General features: G+C 63.7%; 2 protein-coding genes across 4 annotated transcripts in view; one reads left to right on the top strand and one right to left on the bottom strand.

Moving 5' to 3' along the window:
* Positions 1 to 1,761: 1,761 nt before the first annotated feature.
* On the top strand, positions 1,762 to 2,795 carry LOC116816408 (von Willebrand factor C domain-containing protein 2-like). Its single transcript, XM_075068261.1, has 3 exons — positions 1,762 to 1,788; positions 2,093 to 2,222; positions 2,575 to 2,795. Exons 1-3 carry the CDS (start codon positions 1,762 to 1,764, stop codon positions 2,757 to 2,759), a joined length of 342 nt encoding a protein of 113 aa, XP_074924362.1. The 3' UTR covers positions 2,760 to 2,795.
* A 900-nt stretch (positions 2,796 to 3,695) lies between these two features.
* B4GALT2 (beta-1,4-galactosyltransferase 2) overlaps positions 3,696 to 13,839 on the bottom strand; it is a 17,551-nt gene continuing 7,407 nt past the window's right edge. For 2 of the 3 annotated variants that reach the window (XM_032765609.2, XM_032765610.2), the window contains exons 3-7: positions 13,279 to 13,514; positions 12,050 to 12,240; positions 11,457 to 11,579; positions 6,062 to 6,166; positions 3,696 to 5,554 (exon numbers count right to left, since the gene is read on the bottom strand). In XM_032765609.2, the coding sequence (XP_032621500.1) occupies positions 5,404 to 5,554; positions 6,062 to 6,166; positions 11,457 to 11,579; positions 12,050 to 12,240; positions 13,279 to 13,514 (806 nt within the window). In that variant the 3' untranslated portion in view covers positions 3,696 to 5,403. Of the gene's footprint in view, positions 5,555 to 6,061; positions 6,167 to 6,243; positions 7,143 to 11,456; positions 11,580 to 12,049; positions 12,241 to 13,278; positions 13,515 to 13,839 lie in introns of those variants that run through there. The other variant, XM_075067561.1, reaches the window with a different exon arrangement.

Below are 13,839 nucleotides of genomic sequence, written 5' to 3'. Positions count from 1 at the left end.
GCCCGTACCCACCCCATCCACCCCCCGCCATGACAGCCCCACCCCCACACACCAATCCGCCCTCCCAAGTGACCAGCCCCAGTGCCCAACCCCCGTCCACGCACCACCCCCCAGTGCCCAGCCCCGCCAGTGCACAGCCCCCGCCGCGGCCACCACCACAGCCCCAGTGCAAGCCCCCCAGGGCCCAGCCCCGGCCCACCACCAACCCCCCAGGCCCACACCACGCAGTGCCCACCCCCAAGCGGCAGCCCCCCCTCAGCTGCCAGGGCCCAGCACCATACCCCACCCCCCAGTGGCACCCTCCGTCCAAGCCCCGCGGAGCACCGGGAACCATAGGCGGCCAGACCCGTAGACCACGGCCGCGTGCCGCAGCCGACGCGGCTCCGCAGCGGGGCAGCAGCGCAGGGTAGCGGCGCACGGGAGCACGGCGGAGGCCGCAGGGGCGCCGGCGCGAGGACGGGCCACCGGGCCTGCACACGCAGCGCCGCAAGGCGCGCCCGGCGGCACGAAACCGCTCGCACCGCCGAGAGCGCCTGCCGCCCGCCCGAGGACCCGCCCGGGCCCGCGCCGCTAGGCCGCAGCGCCGCCCCAGCAGCAGCACAGACAGCAGCACACAGGAGGGGCCGCAGGCTCCAGGTCCCTCCGCCGCGCCGACGCCGCGCCCGCCTGCGCGGCGCGAGTCCCGCCCGGCCGGGCACAAGCCCACCGCGCCGGCCCCGCGCCCCTGCACCCCCGTGCCCCCTCCGGGGGGGGCAGGGCTGGTTGTGGGGGGCACTGAGGGGGCAGGCTGGGTGCAGGGCTGGCCAGTGTTGGCCTGCTTGGGAGGTGGCAGTGGATGGGTGTCAGGCATCAGAGTGGGGCTGGGCATAGGCCCCTTGCCCTGAGGGGGCAGGGATGGGCACTGGGCAGGGGGATTTGCTGCAGTCAGGGGCCAGGGTCTGCAGGCTTGTGCCATTGCCAAGGGGCTGGTTAAAAGGCACCAAGGGCTAGGGCTGTCTCCAGGGGCAGCGCCAGAGCATGCCCTGGGTCAGAGGGAGGGCTGGTGGGTCCAGCTGAGAGCCAGGACTCCTCTGGGTTCTGTTCTGGGCTTGCAAGTTGGGGGGGAGCGGAGGAGCTGGGTCCAGCTGTCTGTGCCTGTGTCCCCATCCCGGAGCCGACGGTGCGACGCGCTGGGGCTGGCGGAGCGGCACTGATGTGACTGTCCAGGGGATTATATTGGAGCTGAGTCAGTCCGATCCCCATTCCTGGGGCAATGGTGGGGCCTGGCCGAGGGCCCAGCCCTGCTCTGGCCTGTCAGGAGCAAGGAGAGGCAGGACCTGCTGGCCTGCTTCTGCCAGGGGGATCCTTGGGCCTGCCAGAGCCAGGGAGGGGTTGGTGTCCGGGTGTCCCCAGGCTCCTATGGCCAGTGCCCATCTCCTCCAGGCTCAGTATGCCCCAGGGCATGGCCCCTCCTGCTGCCATGGTTCCTCTGCCACCAAAATGTGCGAAAGGGCACGTCCGAAACAGCCTGGCCTGGGAGTCGGAGCAGCTCCAGCCACCACCTCGGTTCTGGGCCCAGCGGGCTCTGACTACAGGTCTGCTGGGTCTGGGGTACTGCCAGCAGGGGCTTCCCAAAGCCCAGGCTCAGGAGCGTGGAGAATGGGGAACAGACACGTCCCCTGGAGCAGGCACCGGTTCTCATTCAGCCCCAGGGTGGGGGAACTGGCTGGCTCATGGGGTCGTTCCCATTTTGGGTCCCACATCCTCTTGTGGGATTGCTGCATGGCCCAGGCCATCACCCCTCCATGGGTGGGTGCCCCCCAGGGTGCAGAGCCTGGCACTGCACCCTAGCAGCTAGGATGGGGCCTGACTGTTGCTGCTTGAGCTGTGGCACAGGTGGGACCAGGGATCCCAGAGCTCATGTGCATTTGTGCCCCCTCGACTGGGCCGCCCAGCTGGGAACAGGGCTGGTGGATTTCAGAGCGGGGCCAAGGGGGGCACTGAGGGTGCTGGGAGCCGGGCTTGGGGGGGGCACCTGTACACCCAGTGAGGGAGCGGGGAGGATGCTCCCCTGGGGCCAGCTCACCTCTGACCTACGGCCCCTTGTTCCCAGCCCTCAGAGTGTGAGCAGTGCACCTGTGACCTGGACGGCATCGCTCGCTGCCTGGTGGCCGACTGTGCCCCCCCGCCCTGCGTCAACACCGTCTACGAGACGGGCCACTGCTGCCCCACGTGCCAGGACGGTGAGCATGGGGGAGGGGCTTTGACTGGGAGAAGGCAGATGGAGGTGCAGCGGCCCCAGGGTGGGGGCATTTGCAGCCCCAGAGGCAGGGAGAGGTGCAGTCACTGTGGGGTCCTGGGCAAGGGTGGGGGAGAGGAGAGGTGCTCAGCTGTGGGGCGCAGAATGAGAGGGGATGCCAGGTAATGGAGAGGGGAAGGCAAAGCCTGAAGTTTGGGGAATGGCCTTGGGTGAGGTGGGGCTGGACAGGGCTCTGCAATGCTGGGGGAGCCTGGCTGGAGTCTGCCATGGCAGGTGACCTGGTGGTACCAGGAGCCACCCGGCTGTGCCCACTGCTGACCTGCACCCTCCCCCAGGTCCCAACTGCTATGTGGACAGGAGCCGGACACGTGTCATCCCCGCCGGAGAGGCTGTCTGGGTGGAGCCCTGCACCCAGTGCCGCTGCCACGATGGCCAGGACGTAGGCTACTGGGAAGGCAACCGGGTGGCTAAGTGTGAACGGCTCCGTAACTGCCACCCGCTGGACCGGCAGAACTCCTGAGCAACGCCCCCTCCAGCTGGGCCACGGAGCCCTCCCTACCCCCAAAACCCTGCCCACCTCCCGCTGGGCTGCAGACCGCCCCCCCAGCACCCCTCCCCCACTCCTGTTGGGCCACCGAGCCCTGCCCCTATGCCTCCCCAAAACCATTTCCCCACCTCTCGCTGGGCCACAGAGACCCCCCCAATACCCTTCCCCCCCTGGGCCACAGAGCCTCCCCCCAACATCGCTCCCCCTTCCTGCTGGGTCCCTTGGATCACAGAGTACCCCCAGCTGCACTACTGACCCCTTCCCAGCAATGCCACTAGTCTCCTCTGGACCATGAGTCCCACCCTAGCCCCGTGGCTGGATCCCAGGCTCTTCCCCATTGCCCCCCAGCTGGGCTGCACCAGGAGGCCCTCTCAGCCCTGGCCAGGCTCCCTCTGGAGTCCCCCCTGCCAGCCTTGTGGGCAGCAAACCCACCCATCCCTGCCAGGTGGGCTCCCAGCCTCTTCCTGAGCAGTGCCCCCATGGGCTCTGGGATGCCCACACCAGCAAGGTAGGTAGGGGGCACCCCAGAGTCCCCCACCCCCAGCCCTGCTGGGAGGACCCTGAAACCCAACCCCAACCTGAGGAACCCTCGGGGAGCTGGATGGAGGCTCCTGCGTGGACAGCCCTGAGTCACTGGCAATAACGTTCCTTCCAGGTATGACTCCCTCTGGCTTCTTCCTGCCGGGACCTGCCCCCATCCTGGACCTGAGGGGGCAGGGGGGGGATTGGCTGGCTTTCAGACCCTGGGGTCCCCCAGCTCCACCAGCAGGTAGGGGCTCGACAGGGCTGCAGAATTGGTCCCACCACCCTGGCTTTAACCAACACTAAGGGGGCCCAGGTCTGGAGAAGTACTCTGCCCCCTGCCCGGCTCTCCCCGGCGCCCTCCCCCTGAATCCAGCATCCAGGCTCTGAATTTTTGCAACTTTATTAAATACAAAAGTCTGGTCGCTGGGACCAAAGGCTGCATTCAGGATACGCTCAAAACAGGTCAAACATTCAAATGTACAAAAGTCAGCGCTGGCCCTGGCCTGGACATGCTGCCCGCTGCCTTCCCCACCCCCCAATGTCCAGAGGGAGCATCAGTGCTGAGGGGGGCCCCCGCTCACCACACCGAGGCACTGATTTCATCTCTCATCGCTCCTGGATAGGGCTGGGCTCAGAACTGGGGGGAGGCGGGGGTTGGGCAGGGTGCAGTGCCCCGCCCCCCACTCCCTGGCAGTCAAGGTGGTACAGTTCATTGCCCCTTGGCAGTGTTCTTGCACGCAGCATGCTTGGGGCCCGGCCAAGGCAGGCAGCGAGGGATGGGGCCATGGGGGTGGACAGGTTAAGCTACACGTGGAGCTGGAACAATGGTCCGGGGGGAGAGGGAGGGAACCCTACAGGGCTCTGCCCCACCATCAGTTTCTGCCCTCCAGGGCCAGCAGTGCCCATCCCCACCAAGGAGCCTTCCCCTTCCTAGGGTACCAGGCAAACTAGTTCTGGAGCTAGCACCGCCCCCTGCCAAGGCCCTGGCCCTGGCCTTAGAGAAGAGTGGGGCTGGAATGTTCTGGGTTGTAAAGGGGTCCTTGGGTGGGTGAGCAGTAGGCACGGGTGGTGCAGGGCTGCCTGGCAGGAAGCACCAGGGGACAGCGTGCGAGGGGCTGGGTCCAGGGCCTGCAGCCCTTTTGGTGTGAAGCCTCCCCAGGCTCTGAGATGCCTTGCTCTGCTAAGTGGAGCAGCTGCTCGGGGGGGGGGGGCTGCAGGGAGGGAACAGGGCAGACAAGGGCTCCCCCAGTGTATGAAACCCTCAGTGTGGCTCGCAGGCAGGGCCAGGATGGAAATAGTCCCTTTGAAGCCCCCAGGATACAGTACATCCACACTCTCAACTGTAGTGTGCAGGAGGGGCCAGCCCATGAGACCCTGGCAGGGGGAAACAGAGGCACAAAGGGGGGCAGAGCTGAGACTAGGACCCAGGTGTCCTGGCCTGGGCCCTAAGCACTAGCTGAGACGGCCGAGGAAGACAGCAAGAGGGGCTGCGTCTGTGCCCCACTGGGAGAAGGCATCCCACATAGCAGGGCGGGAGGGAGCCACACTGGCCCCTCTCCCAGCCATACTGCCCCATAGGAGCCCTGCGAGCACCAAAGACCGAGCCCTGGCCCAGCTAGAGCTGAACCCATGGGGCACAGAGCCCCTGCTGTCGCTGGCCCAGACTGAGCCAGTCAGGGTGGCGATGGGGTGGCACGCCCAGCCCAGGACCACAGCGCAGAGCATCCCCGCCCCGGGGAAGCTGCAGGAGGAGTTCAGTGCTTGGATCTCCTCGTAAAGGGGGGGAGCTTGTTAGCAAGAGCCTGAAGCTCTCCCAAGCCCCTGGCTAGGGCCGTTTTGGATAGTGGCGGGCTGCTGCATTGTCCCCGGCCCGCGGGGCAGGTCTAACTGCCGTGCGGTGAGGGGGATTCTGGGGCGCAGCCATGTCCAGAAGGCAGGCAGAGGGGGCCGAACACGTCCTGGTTCGATCCACACCCCGGGGCCACGGCGAGGCTCCTCTGCATCCAGCCAGCCCAGGGCACAGAGCCTCCCCTGCCAGGGCACGGCCAGCCCTGGGCTCCAGCCTCAGGCTCCCGTGGGCCGGGGAAAGGTGCTAGCCCCGGGCTGGGCGTGAGGGCGACTTGCCAATGTCCACTGTGATGTTCGTGTACATGGGCCAGCGTGTCACCTCCACCAGCTGATACTGCAGGGAACTGATGCCGTCCCGTTTCATCGTCACCTTGGTATTCTGGATCTTGGTGAACCTGCCAGAGGTGCAGAGGTGTGAGCAGGCGCAGGGCTGAGCTCTCCCCTGGCCAGCCTGGAGGGCAGTAAGGCACAGACAGGGTGGAGAGCCCAGTACTGCACAGCCTGGCTTCCCTCTCATCCAGCCAGAGAGCACTGTGTGCGCAAAGGGAGCAGGTTCACCTGGGGGTAGGGAAACTGAGGCACAGAGAAGGGGGACGCCTCTCCAAGGCCACACAGTGAGTCAGTGACACAGAAGGAAGAGAACCCAGGCGTCCTGGCTCCCAGCACCACTCCCCAGGGTTTACTCAGCAGCTATCCCCACTATCTGCTGAGGTGCCCATCTGGAGGTGGAGCCAGCTCCCCCAGCCCCTCCAGCAGCCTCAGCCTAGGGGGTTGGGGGGAGGGGGGGGAGAGCTTTCCTAGGCAGGCGTCCCCTGGGCAGTGCCAAGCCACGGAACCCAGCAACACATTGAGCCTTGGAGGTGGTGACCAGCTCTGGGGCTTGGGGCGGGCCAGGGTCTCACCTCTGTGGATTGGGCTCGTTGTGTTTGTCGCGCTCATGTTTGATCATGCGGTACCTCCCGATGTGGCCGCTGGGACGCGACACCTTCATGCCGTTCAGAGAGATCCTAGGGACAGAGTGAGCCGAGCTGGCAAGAGGGGCACATAGCAGCCAAGGGACTGGGCCCCTCTGCCCCCCCCCAGCCTGACAGCGACTGCACATGTCCACAGGGCCTGTGCCCTGCCCCACCGTGGGAAGCAGCCCGAGCTGGCACCAGAGCTCCTGCCGCTCTGAGCATGACTGGGGAGTGCGGCAGGGCCAGGGCCAGATGCTCCTGTCTGCTCAGGGAGCCGGCCATGCCAGCAGGCCCCACCTGCACCACCACTGGGACGCCAGCAGGGGGCAGTCCCAGCCGGGGCCCTGGAGCAGGACCACACCGCTGAGCAGGGTGAAAAAGCGGCTGCGCACTAGGGAGTTCAAGGCCCAGTTCCTTGCGTCATTTACACAATCGGGGAAACCCCTCAGCTTCTGAGGTCAGCTACAGAACTGCACCAGGAACTGCCTGAACTAGCCAGACCAGGGCTTCCGCCTCTACGACGGACACAACGCTGCCAGGTCCACTCAGCCGGCTCAGCGCTGTTGCTGCTGAAAAGCCTTTGCCACTAGCCCTTTGGGCGCCAGGTTGTCTGGCAGGGGCAGAGGAACCCGAAAGTTGGTTTCCCCTTGCAAGGAGAGCTGCCAACCCCATGCACAAGGGAGGTGTAGAACTGATAAATGAAATTGTTTTTAATTGTTCACTTTACCAATGTAACTTCTGTTCACCATTCACTACACTTGCCTACATTGTAACTTCTGTTCGCTGTTTGCCATATTGTAATTCAAACCCCATTTTAAAACGCTCACTCCGTTTTGTAAAAGCTTCCTCCAACCTTCATTTTTGCAAACCCTCCTGTACTCTTATTAGTTTAGTTTAAATGTGTGACTGAGGTATGGATGGATGATGGAATCAACCTCCAGCCCCAGCCTGTCCTGATGAAATAGAGTTCAAACCCCACCGGCTGAAGATGCAGACAAGAGCCCTAACAAAGTCAGAAGAGTCCACCCTAAAAAGAAAAGGTACAATAGAAGGAAGAATCAAGGCCAGGTCCAGGCTGAAAGTCACACCCTGCAATTGACGGGTGATCAATCACCAAACCCAGAGGCAGCGTGATGCAGCAAGACCTATAGACTCTGGATTCAAACTAAAGCCTACAAAAGGATGGTGAGATGAGAGACTTGAAGGGTAACATTCTGCTGCCAACATGGAAGGGCAGCGGTGCAGGCCCAACCGAGACCCATCTCGTCCTTGTGGCTTGGCTGTCACGGAGTCCCTGGCCCTGCTCTGGAACTGCTCCCACAAAGCCTCCTCTCCCTTGGAGCAGACTGTCTCCAGGGCAAGAAGCTTACATGCTTCATCCTGGTCTCTCCTTGAGCATTCAGCATCCTCTTGCCCTCCGTGGGCTTCCCACAAGCGAGCCTGCCCGTGGGGTCCTGGGGAAGCCACAGGGTCCTGCACCCCCCTTTTCAGTCAGACGTGGCTCTCAGCCAGCCAGTAAAACAGAGGTTATTCACAACAGGAACAGGGTCTAAAACAGAGCTTGTAGTACTGCGAGCGACCCCTCGCCGGTCCATTCTGGGGGCAGTGAGCCAGACCCCCATATCTGCCCTCACTCCTTGTCCCCAGCCAGCTCCAGACTCACAACCCTCCAGCCCCTCCTCTCTGCTCAGCTCCTTTCCCGGGCCAGGAGGTCACCTGATCCCTTTGTCTCCAACACCTTCATTTGGCACTTTGCAGAGGAGGGGCCCAGGCCCTCGGCTGCTAGGAGACAGAGTGCCAGGCATTTAGGTGCACTGGCCCTTTGCTCGGTCGGCTGCTAGGAGACAGAGTGCCAGCATTTAGGTGCACTGGCCCTTGCTCGGTCGGCTGCTAGGAGACAGAGTGCCAGGCATTTAGGTGCACTGGCCCTTTGCTCGGCAGCAATCACACACCTTATCCCACCACCTAGATACTTAAGAACGCCTAGGGGACACTGAGGCACCAACACAGTATTCAGAGCAAACACTGAGGTTATGGCTACACTTGATTTCAAAGTGCTGCCTCGAGTGTGGTCGCAGGACCAGCGCTGGAGAGAGCTCTCCCAGCGCTGCACGTCTCCACATCCTCTACAGCTGTAGCTTGCAGCGCTGGGAGCCGTGCTGTTTACACTGAGGCTTTACAGCACTGTATCTTGCAGTGCTCAGGGGGGTTTTTTCACACCCCTGAGCACGAAACTTGCAGCGCTGTAAAGCGCCACGTAGCCATGGCCTAAGAACATTCCCAGTTCCTCACACCGGCTTTCCTGGCCAGTTAGTCGCCACAAGCTACGAATCAAGCTGCAAACTCAAGCTATGTCCAGGACTGGTAACTATGCAGCAGCTGCAGAACATCAGATGGATGGATGGGGGGGGGGGGGGGAGAGGGAAGAGAGAGAGAGAGAGAGAGAAGAGAGAGAAGAGAGAGGAGAGAGAGTGTGTGTGTGTGTGTGTGTGTGTGTGTGTGGTGTGTGTGTGTGTTGTGTGTGTGGTGTGTGTGTGTGTGTGTGTGTGTGTGTGTGTGTGTGTGTGGTGTTAAGTATTCATTATTGGTAATGTGGCATCTTTGTCTTCCTCCCTAAATGATCCTGTGTAGTTTTGTCTGTATAACAGATGGCACCAATGGGGAAGGTGGGCAGCAGGAGCGGCGCCACGGTTTTTGCCACCCTAGGTGGCAGCGCTCCTCCTCTGAGCATTCGACAGCAGGGGGTCCTTCCATCCGCGTCTTCGGGGACTTCGGCGGTGGTTCTGGAGCAGAAGGACCCTCTGCTGCCAAATGCCGCCCTCCAAATCCTGCCACCCCGCCGACCGCCTAGGGTCACCTAGTGGAAGCGCCAGCCCTCGTGGGCAGGCACCTAAAGAGGATGCCAGGTGGCTAGGGGGATTTCAAGAGACCTGAGCAGGTGAGCTGGATTTCATGGAGTCGGGCACTTCACCTAAGCCTGCTTCCAAAGTCCCACTAGCCACCAGCCGCATCTTTAGGCTCCTAAGTCCTTTGGACCCCTGGCCCTGGGGAGCACAAGCAAATCTCAACTCAGTAACTACAGGTTGCTTTAACACAGCCAGTTCAACGCCAACACAGTCTGATGGGCTTCTTTCTTCTGGGGTCTCCAGCCACCGGGTGGGTGTCAAGTGCTGGGGTTTGTGCATTTTAAACTGACCTTCCATTTCCATCTGCAACTTAGGGTATGGCTACACTTGCACTGTACAGCGCTGGGAGTTACAGCATGTCTTCGTACAGCTGTGTAGAGAAACGCTGCAGTGTGGCCACACTGCCAGCTACCAGCCTGGCAGTGGGCCACATTTGCAGCGCTGTTGGGAGTGGCTGAACAGGCATTCTGGATACCTCCGAATACTCTGGAGGCCAATACTAGACTTGTTGGTGGGCCACACTGGCGGAGCAGCGCTGCATCACCAGCGCTGCAATCGTTATACCCCAGGCAAAGCAGGAGTACAGCCAGCGCTGCTGCCAGGGAGATGCAGCGCTGTATGTGCCTTGCAAGTGTGGACAGTGAGTAAGTTGCAATGCTGTAAACCCACCACCAGCGCTGCAACTCTCCAGTGTAGCCAAGCCCCCAGATGGGGATGGGAGAGCAGGGGACGACTTGAGAGTTACCTCAGCTTGTAACCTGAGGGGTGGGTGGGTTTGAGTGTGTGTGTGTACACACACCCCAGGCGACACCTTTGCCTGGGAAACTGGACAAAGGGAGGGGAGGAGCTGGGGGAAGGGGGAGAGAGAGGCTGGAGGGGGTTTTGCTTTCAGTTTTGGGCTGGGTGGTGAAATGCAGGGACCCCCAACTCTGAGGTCTAAGCTCCCTAACCCCCCCCCCGCCCCAAAAGGACTTGACTGAGGGCTCCTGGTTGTACCTACACACTCTGCTTGGGACTGTGTTCCTGTCGTCTAATAAACCTGTGTTACTGGCTGGCTGAGAGTCCCGGTGAATCGTAGGAAGGGGGGGTGCAGGGCCCTGGCTCCCCCGACTCCATGACACCCTCCAAATCCAGCTTGACCCCAAGCCAGGAGTAAAAGGTCACCACAGAGCAAACCAGAGCCGTGTTCTAACCCAGGGCACGGGCCCGAGGGACGAGTACGTGCATGTTCCTGCTGAGCAAGGGACTCACTGGAACAGTGCCAGGCCAGCTGCAGGGAGAAGCCCCAGGCTGAGCGGGAGGCTCCTGGAGTTACAATGCCACAGGGTACTGGCACAACGAACTCAAACGGACCAATGCAAACCACCACTGAGCCCAAGGATTTCAGTCAACCCGCCCTGCTGCCAAGTGGAGCCAGCCACTGTGGGAAGCTGCTGGCCCAGGGAATGGGACTCACCCAGCCCCAACCACTCCCTGATGGATCAGCGGCAGCTTCTCCCTCTCCCCAGGCCAGGCAGTGCCCTGCTCCATGCCCGGCCCAGTGCCAACACCCCCCCTCTCCCCACGTGCCCCCCATCCCAGCTGTCTCTGCATTGGCTTTGTCCCATGCCAGCACTCGGCCACATCTCCACCTCGACAGCATCTATGTGGCCACGGAGGCTGCAAGTCCCCCAAGAGCTGGCAAAGCGCCAGGGCAGCGAGAGCAGCTTGGGAGCAGATCCCACACCAGGACCAGAGCACACCCAGCGGGACCTGACCAGCCCCTCCCAACGTAGGGGCAGGGGACACAGCTGCTCCCAGCGGGCAGCCTGGGGGAGCACAACCAGGCCAGCCACCCCACAGCTGCAGAGACCCCTGGGGCAGGGCAGGGCCCAGCAGCGTGACTCAGCCGTGCCACAGCACCAAGGGCACGGGCACTGCCAGGCAGCTCAGGGGGCTCACCGTGCCAGGCACTGCTGGCTCCTCTCCCGGGCAGTGGGATGCAGAGAGGCTGCAGAGATGGCGACTCCCATCCGCACCCCCAGAGCTGAGCACTCCACCTCAGAAGTGCAGCACACAGGCCCTGCTGGCGGAGGCAAATGGGCAGCTGGAGTGGCAGCGAGCGGCAAGCCGAATGACGGGCAGGACCCAAGATCCCTCGCCCTGCTCAGCCCACTCCATGGGGCCAAACGCCCTCAGCCAGCCCTGTCCATCCCGAGACCGGCCGCAGGGGGGCAGACCACCATCTGCCGGGGCCTGTGACGTCTGTGGGTGGGGCTGCCTGAGAACCTGACTGATGAGAGGTGCTTTGGGGGGCAAGGGCCTGTTTCAGGGCCTGACAGTTGGGCTCCGGGCCCTCCAGCCATAGTGGAGGGCTGGGCTCTGGGCTGGCACTGCAGCACTGAGGGGGGAGCTCACCAAGGGACCTGGCCCGGCAGCATCGGGGGCTCACCCACCGGTTAAAGATGTCGTCGTCCTCGCCTCCCCAGCCCCAGTACTCATTGGGGAAGCCGTTGATCTTCAGGAACTGGGACCTGCTCAGGCCTGAGACGCCCCCGAAGTAGCCAGCGTAAGGCAGCCTGCAGGGACAAGCATCAGCTGGCATCAGCGTGGGCACGGGCAGGCCAAGGGGAGCTGGGGGCAGTGCTCTCTTCCCCCCGGGCGCTGTCTGGGCTCTGCTCTGGCTCAGGAAGGGGGCCAGGCTCCCAGGCACCGAGCGCCTGCAAGGAAAGCTGCTGCCAGCCCACCAGCCCCCGTCTCCCTCTCCCCCCATGGCCTGCTTCTCTGCCAATTGGCACCTCTTGCCGCTCTGCGATGCCCAGCACAGCACTTCCTCAACCCACTCCCACGCCTCTGCCCTGCTGCCCCCATGCTCCCCGCAGCCCAGGGCACATGCCACGCCCCCCACTTAACTCCTCCCAGATAGCTATCTCCTTGCCCGCCGAGCGGGGTCCCAGCACACTGGGCCAGGGCTGGCTCACTCCGCGGCAGGTGCCCGCTCTGGCATCCAACCCCTGCCAGCTCTGCCCGCGACCCCCTCGGCACTCACCTGAAGCTGAACTTGTCCATGGCACTGGCAAAGTGCCGCGGCTGCTCGTAGCACCGGTACAGGTTGCGGTCGTCCATGGGGACCAGGTCCACGTCGCTGAAGATGAAGCAGTCGTAGTCGTCCTCATCCTTCAGGGCCTCCAGGAAGCCCACGTTGAGCAGCTTGGCCCGGTTGAAGGTGTCCTCGCCATACTGCGCCGGGGTGGGAGGACAAGCGTCGGCAGAGGGCTCCCAGGCCAGCGCCAGCCGCCCGTCCCCCCGGCACTCCTGCCCCACACACTGACGCTTAGACAGCCCTGCCCCACTAGCCCGAGAGCACCCCACTATGCTGCCCTGTTTCTGCACGCCGGGTGGACACTGCCCCAGGGGAGGGCAGCCAGCCCCAGCACCCCAAGATCGTGCTGGCCCGCCAGGGAGAGGCCTTAGAATGGCCCTTCCTGGAGAGAGGGAGGCAGCCAGCGCGCAGTGATAGAACAGAGCCCTCTGCCACCAGCCTAGCCACAGGCCCTGCCCGCTCACTTCTGGGCAGCAGGCTTGTGTTCCCGGCTCACCCTGCCTAGCTGGAGGCACCATAACACAAGCACTGTCAGAGGGGCTGCGGGTCGGGACTGAGGAGCACCGGCTGGGCCATGAGCAGAGCCAGGCCTGAAATCCGTCCGACATGCCGGTAGGGCTCGGCACCATGCCCCACGCCAGCTGGGCCCCCTCTCATCGGCAGCTGCAGGGCTAGGGAGCCCACGGGCCAAAGTGGCTCTCTGGGACAGCTGCCACACGAGCCAGCCCGGGCAAACAAGTCTATTTAGCGCAGATCACCCCGGGGCCCCCCTTAACCCCGCAAGAAACGGAGCGGAGCCAGCCGTGGGGGGCACAGGCAGAGGCGCAGCCATGCGTCTGCCCTGGGCTCAGCCAGCGGGATGCACAGAGCCAGCCGGAACGGGGCACGAGCAGAGGAGCAGCCGTGCGGTCTGCCCTGGGCTCAGCCGACAGGATGCACAGAGCCAGCCATGGGGGGCGTGGGCAGAGGCACAGCCGTGCAGTTTGCCCTGGGCTCAGCCAGCAGGGTGCATAGAGCCAGCCTGGCCAGGAGCCCAGTACACCATGCACATGCCAGAGTGCAGGGCCCTCCTCGAGCAGGAGGGAGAGTCCTGCCGGGGCTCAGCCTCCCGCTGGGAATGGGAGCTGGGCCCTGGCAGCTGGGGGAGGGGCTGTTCTACTGCCTGGGGCCCCCACCTGGTTGACGATGTAGATGCCGTAGGCGACCTTCTGCCGGCGCAGGATGGGGTGCAGGTAGTGCAGCCAGTAGCGCAGGTGGTGCTCCCGGTGGCGGAAGGGGATGAGGATGGCGACCTTCTGACGGGGCTGGCAGTCCGGGGGCACGTACTTGCCACCCTCCCGCACATCTGGGTTCTCCCGCTGCACCCGCTCCATGCTCATGGGCGAGTTGAACTCGATGAGGAGCCGGCCAACTGCAGGGGGTTGGGGGAGCCCGTTACCAGGCGCCCCACCACAGCCCCTGGGAGCAGCAGGCAGGGCTCACCAGCAAGAGGGGGCGCTGTGACCCAGCTCTGCCAGTGCCCTCAGTGCTGACCCACAGCCCCTGGCCCCCCCGCCCTGGACTCCCCACCCGGGACTGGCAGTGCCCCAGGAGTTGGGTGCAGCCACTTCTGACAGGGCAACCCCTCGCATCGGCTCAGGTGCTGCACAGGCTGGAAGCCGTCAGCTCCATCCCCTTGAACTGCGTACGCTGAGCCCAGCCCTGGCCTGCCACGCCCCGCCCAGCTCCCCGCCCCC

The sequence above is a fragment of the Chelonoidis abingdonii genome, chromosome 7 (assembly GCF_003597395.2).
Source record: "Chelonoidis abingdonii isolate Lonesome George chromosome 7, CheloAbing_2.0, whole genome shotgun sequence".
Taxonomy (NCBI): Eukaryota; Metazoa; Chordata; order Testudines; family Testudinidae; genus Chelonoidis; species Chelonoidis abingdonii.
The sequence above is the reverse complement of the archived record's forward strand: the minus strand, read 5'-3'. Positions and strand labels throughout refer to the sequence as shown.